The sequence below is a fragment of the Myotis davidii genome, unplaced genomic scaffold, assembly GCF_000327345.1.
Source record: "Myotis davidii unplaced genomic scaffold, ASM32734v1 scaffold269, whole genome shotgun sequence".
Taxonomy (NCBI): domain Eukaryota; kingdom Metazoa; phylum Chordata; class Mammalia; order Chiroptera; family Vespertilionidae; genus Myotis; species Myotis davidii.
This window is the reverse complement of record NW_006383008.1, coordinates 1,915,836-1,921,677: the sequence shown is the minus strand read 5'-3', so window position 1 is coordinate 1,921,677 and position 5,842 is coordinate 1,915,836. Positions and strand designations below refer to the sequence as shown.

The following is a 5,842-nucleotide window of genomic DNA, read 5'->3' as shown; positions in this document are numbered from 1 at the left end:
GCTTCTTGCATCCCTCACACTTGGGATCGAGCCTGCAACCTGGCCATGTGCCCTGACCAGGAATGGAACTATGACCTTCTGGTTCATAAGTCGATGCTCAACCACTGAGCCACTGAGGCCAGGCCCAGAGATCTTTTTACATACGGCTTATTTCTTAGCAGTGTGGCCTTTCTCTGGAATGACAAATATATTTTCTAGAAGTGCCAACTCTGATATATTGTTAGTGGTTAGCTAAAACATTGTTTGAAAAGTATTCTGAGGCATTTCCAGGCTTAGCAAGACAAATACCATAATTGATTACTCTGGGTAGACTGTGGGTGCTAGAAAAAAGAGTGTTAACTTATGTGTGTGTATTTGTTTACCGTGTGAAATCAGCTGGAATAGCTATGGTCAAACAGATGTAGAGTGCAACAATTTTTAGTCCAAGTAAAAATTACACAGAAATATAGTTACCATGATCGGATAAAACCAATAATATCACCCTCATAAACAAATTCAATCCGCTTAAAATATAAGCATAGATTTTAAGATTCAAATAAACAAATTAATTTAAAAGAACACAAGAATTGCCTTAAAGGTTTGCAATAACATATCCTGTGCATCTATACTAGTATAACAGATTTCTTTTTACCTTTCTCTTAGGATAGATGCCAACTACCCTTGACTTTGGCACTTTTACAACTTTGGCCAGAACTTCCATTCCGAAGCAATCTCCTCAGAATGAAATTTCAGAAGGTGAATTTTAGAGATGCCAGCTGTGGCTCTTTACAACTTCCAGATGCTGTGACTGCTGCTGTTACAGTGTGGCACCTGCTACAAGCTCTTCATTTCTTTACACTGTATCATCTTGTTGGTGTAATTAATAATTAATACATGGAGAACAAAAACCTCATCCTTACAGAGAAGAGGCTGGTGGTGACCCGAGGTGAGGGGGTGTGGGTGGGCAAAATGGGGGAAGGTAGGCGAAAGATACAAAAAGAAAACAAAAGAAGAGGAAAAAGAAAGACACAAGTTGTTGCTGGAGACTTGAGCCAGTCTGACTTTTTCCTTGCTTGGAAGGAAGCACAGATAACTATATATTTCTTTAGAATATGTTTCTATGAGTATTAACTCTACACACCACTGCCTTAGCGGTGATACAAGCCGGTAATATATTCTTTTAAATCACATTCTGTTGATAAAATAGAAGAATTTTCAGCTCCTTTGAGAACAAGGCCCAAGCACTGACAAGAACATTAACTTTTTCCCTTTCGGATTTGCCTTTTTGTCATTTTGCCTGGGGATTATACTGTGAAGAAGTGTACACAGGGAAGGAAGTGCAGCCTGGAGCTAATAAATCTGGCTCTAAATATAGCATTGTGAAGAAATGGGGGGGGCGGGGGGGGAGACGCAAAACCTGAAAAGACTAACGTAGAATTTGTTCCCTTGGAAACGAGAATACTTATTGCTTTAGAAACACAATTTTCCCAATGATGAGGCTCTATAATGAATTTCTGAAAATATAATCACAAAGAACACTAGTGAGAAATAAATTGGCAGCATAAACATATACATAATTTTATAGTTTATATTTGCATGCATTGACTCCATAGGTCAGACTGCAGAGATTATATATCAAAGATAAAGTGATGTGAACCAGAAGCAATGCCAGTTATTACTTTACTGGTGGTGAATGTGGAAGGTCACAATGAGTAGAAATTTGCTCCCTCAACTCCCAAAAAAACCTACAAATAATATCAAAGTGGAGTTTTAAACCAAGAGGTAATATGCAAATCGACCATCACACCCTCTCAAGATGGCTGCCTACAACCAGGGGTTAGTGAGGGACAACCAAAAGACTGAACAAGCAGGCTGTGTGGGGTGACCAGGCCAGCTGGGAGGTTAGTGAGGGATGACCAAACAACTGAGCACCAGGTTGTGTGGGGCGACTAAGCCAGCAGGGGGGTTAGTGAGGGGTGACCAAATGACTGAACAGCAGGCTGTGTGGGGTGACCAGGCTGGCAGGAGGGCAGTGAGGGGTGACGAGGAAGGCAGGCAGGTGAGCGATTAGGAGCCAGTGGTCCAGGATTGTGAGAGGGATGTCTGGGATTTGGCCTAAACTGGCAGTTGGACATCTCCTGAGGGGTCCTGGATTGGAGAGGGTGCAGGCTGGGCTGAGGGCACCCTTTCTTCACCACCACCCCCTCCCCGTGCATGAATTTCATGCACTGGGCCTCTACTAGATATTAGGTAGATGGACCTGTAGGATTTAAATAAAGAAAAAGGTGATTATTAGGAAATAGCATGAGTTTCTATGAGTAGGTCTTGAAAAAATTTACTTCTAAGAGCAATAAATTTGAATTCTGAAATTCCATAAATAAGGTAGCATTCCATGATCTTCCTCTTAAACAAGTTGAGAAATATGGTATTTAAGCCAATCATATTCAAAGGTACATGTTAAGCCTCTTTTATAAAGTAAATGAATTAGACATAGATGCCCCTAAAGTCCCCTCTAGCTCTAAAATATTTTAAATCTAGGATCCTAATGGATCATTGTCACCAGCTTATCAGAGGAATACATCCTTTATTCTCTCTTAATCAATTTTGTTAACTGGAATAAAAACCTTTTTGTTTGTTAATCCTCACCTGAGAATATTTTTCCATTGATATTTAGAGAGACTGGAAGGGAAGGGGAAGGGAGAGAGAGAGAGAGAGAGAGAGAGAAACATTGATGAGAGAGAGACACATTGATTGGGTGACTCCTGCACACACCCCTGCCAGGGCCTGGGTTGGAGCCTGCAACCAAGGTACATGCTTTTGACTGGAATTGAACCTGGGACCCTTCAGTCCATAGGCGGTCCCTCTACCCACTGAGCCAAACTGGTTAGAACAATAAAGTCTTAAACCATATTTCTCAAACTGATAGGTGACAGGTATTGACAGAAATAACATTGCTGAATGATGCATTTAATTTTTTAAATAATCTCAAATGGTTAGGACAGTTTGTTCTTCTTGGTATCCTCAGGGCATATCACAAAGGCTGGCCTAGAGTAGACCTCAAACACTATTTGCTGAAAGAATAATGAATAAGTGGGTCAAATTAACAAGGTGAAATTTATCAAATAAAATTAATTTGCCTAGGTACAGAATAGACTAAACCTGGTTTGATAGCAATTTAGATAAATACCAGTCAGATACAGTTCATTACCAGCTCAATTTAAGCCAAGAGTCCAATTAACAGAAGTATAATACCTAGGGAAATTAATCTCACTGTCATCTGCTCTAGTCAGGCTATGTGCAAAATACTAAATTCCTTCTGGGTATCACTTTCTAAGGCTGACCTTGGCCAGCTAGAGTTCAATGAGAGAGGATAGCCAGGCTCTTTAGAGGTCCGGGAATCTTGTCAGAAGATACCATTGAAGGGTCTGAGCTGTTTAATGTGGAAAAGGAAAACAGGAGGGATATGCTTTGAATATTTGGAGAATTGCGATGAAAAAGATATATTAGAGTCATTCTGTGGATCACCCAAGGAAAGAATATGAAAGCCACGGGGAAAGAGATCTTGCTTTAGTATAAAGAAGAAATTTCTAACAGATCTGTCCAAAAACAAATTAATCTACCTTCCAAGAAAGGGAACACTTCATCATTTTAAGCGTTCAAGCAAAAAGTATAGTCTACCAGGACCTTGCAGAAAAAATTATTGCTGCGGATGGATATTAGCATGAATGATCTGAAGAGACTTTCCTGACTTGATGTTCTGTGTGATTTGCTGCCTACCTCTTCAACAGTATCATAATCTCCCTTTTCACTGACTAGCTTCATTTTATTTAATACCATATCAGGTCTCTCTCTGTACTGTCTGTCATTATTCTAATTTATTCAGGAGGTAGTCTTATAATCTGACTTCCTTAGCAAAGATACAGGAGGAGAAATCACTTCTTAAAATCACAAAAATCTTTGTTCTAATAGCCAATGGGCTTGCATTTATTTTCATTCTCTTTGACTCTGTTGAGGTATTGTTAACTATTCCATCCTACCTTCTTGCATCCCTTGTTTCTTTTTCAATTTCATAATCTTCTTTAGTGTTCTTTTTTTCTCTTCTTCCACCCATGAATAATAGTGATTTCTTAAGGAATTGATGTTTTCTATGTATAGGATTTACTGCCACTTTTTGATGGTGGGATTAAGGTACTGTTAAATCTCTTACCACAATAAGATAATATGAGCAATATAATTTACATGGTCTCTGTAATTTCTCTACAATGACAAATAGTAAATACAATTGCAAATAGTAAAGAGTCCCCCACTTATCGTGGTGTATATGTTCCAATACTCCCAGTTGATGCTTGAAACCATGGAGAGTACCTGACTTTACATGTACTATGTTTTTTCCTATACATGCATACCCACGACAAAGTTTAATTTATAAATAATGCACAGTAAGAGGTTAATAACAATAACAAATGATAAAATAGACCAATATAACATACTGTAATAAAAGCTATGAATGTGATCTCTTTCTAAAATTATCTTATACACTGTACTCACCTTTTTTCTTGTGCTGTGTTTGTGGCTGTCATCCATGTTTTCTGACTATGTTGCCAGTATACAGGCAAATAATTTTTTTTTTTATTTTTGAGAGCACATGGTCTCTTCACTCTGTGCGCTACACTTGGCTTTATTATGTGCCCTACAGCATTGCCACATAGTGCCAGAGTTCATCTGTCCTTCCATGTTTCATGCCCTGGTAACTCCTTTGCACTTATGAATGAACGTAGGTTCTATTGGGCATCTTCTTCCAGAAGAGCCTGGTTTCCTTGTAACTAAAGACTTGCTTTGAATGGTGCCCTTTCTCCTTGATCAACTTCAACTCTCCTGGAAATGTGACAGCTTCTTCATTAGCAGATGCAGTTCTTCAGTAATTTTTATATTATTTTAGTCCAAACCTATTCCTGAATCTGTGTAATTATCCCTTACTTGCAGTAAATGGTTTGGTGTCACTCGTTTCAGAAAATCCCTTGCCAAAGTCTTCTGTATATGCTTTCTGGCCCAACACATTGCCATCAATCGGAACACATTTTCTGTTCATGTTTTCCACCCACAAATATAATGCCTTTTCCATTTTAACTAAGTACTTATCATGCACTGTGGCTATAATTTTTGCAGGTTGAGGTGAAACAGCAACTAGCATGAATTTATTTTTCCTTTGTTACAATTTCATGGATAAAGGATTCTTTCTTACCTTACATCCTAGCAACCTCAGCATAAATTTTTTTTCCACATTAAGTTGAGAACGTTCCAACTTTTCACTTGAAGAAAGAATTTATGGCTTCTCGTTGACATATCCGAACTGCAGCACAACTACTCTTGTGCTTTGGGGCCATTTTAAGTAAAGTTAGGTTACCTGAACACAAGCACTGTGAGAGGAAGGGAGAGATAGAGAGAGACAGAAACATCAATGATGAGTAAGAATCTTTTATCAGCTGCCTCCTGCACGCCCCCTACTGGGCATGAGCCCACAACCTGGACATGTGCCCTTGACCTTAATCGAACCCGGGTCCCTTCAGTCCCCAGGCGGAGGCTCTATCCACTGAGCCAACCAGCTAGGGCCATATACACTTATTACCTTATGTTTATATTTCTTCATTATTTGATGGGACTGATCAACTCCATAGGAGAAATAGGAAAGGCTCTAGAATGCATGAAAGTAATTCCCAGCCTTTATGGTATCCGAATTATTCATCCTTGTGCAAACAAATTTGATTATCACTGCGCGGGAATATTAGGAATAATGCAAACACAGACTAACACTAAAGGAACACCTAAGGACCTTGGCCCAGAACTCCTGGCCCGGCTCCCCGCA

At 39.3% G+C, this 5,842-nt stretch overlaps 1 protein-coding gene across 1 annotated transcript in view; it reads left to right on the top strand.

The window, feature by feature from the left end:
* Positions 1-720: 720 nt before the first annotated feature.
* Positions 721-5,842, top strand: part of UFL1 (UFM1-specific ligase 1) — a 30,642-nt gene continuing 25,520 nt past the window's right edge. The window contains exon 1 of the mRNA XM_006778274.2: positions 721-855. Coding sequence (XP_006778337.1) covers positions 721-855 — 135 coding nt within the window. The remainder of the gene's footprint in view (positions 856-5,842) is intronic.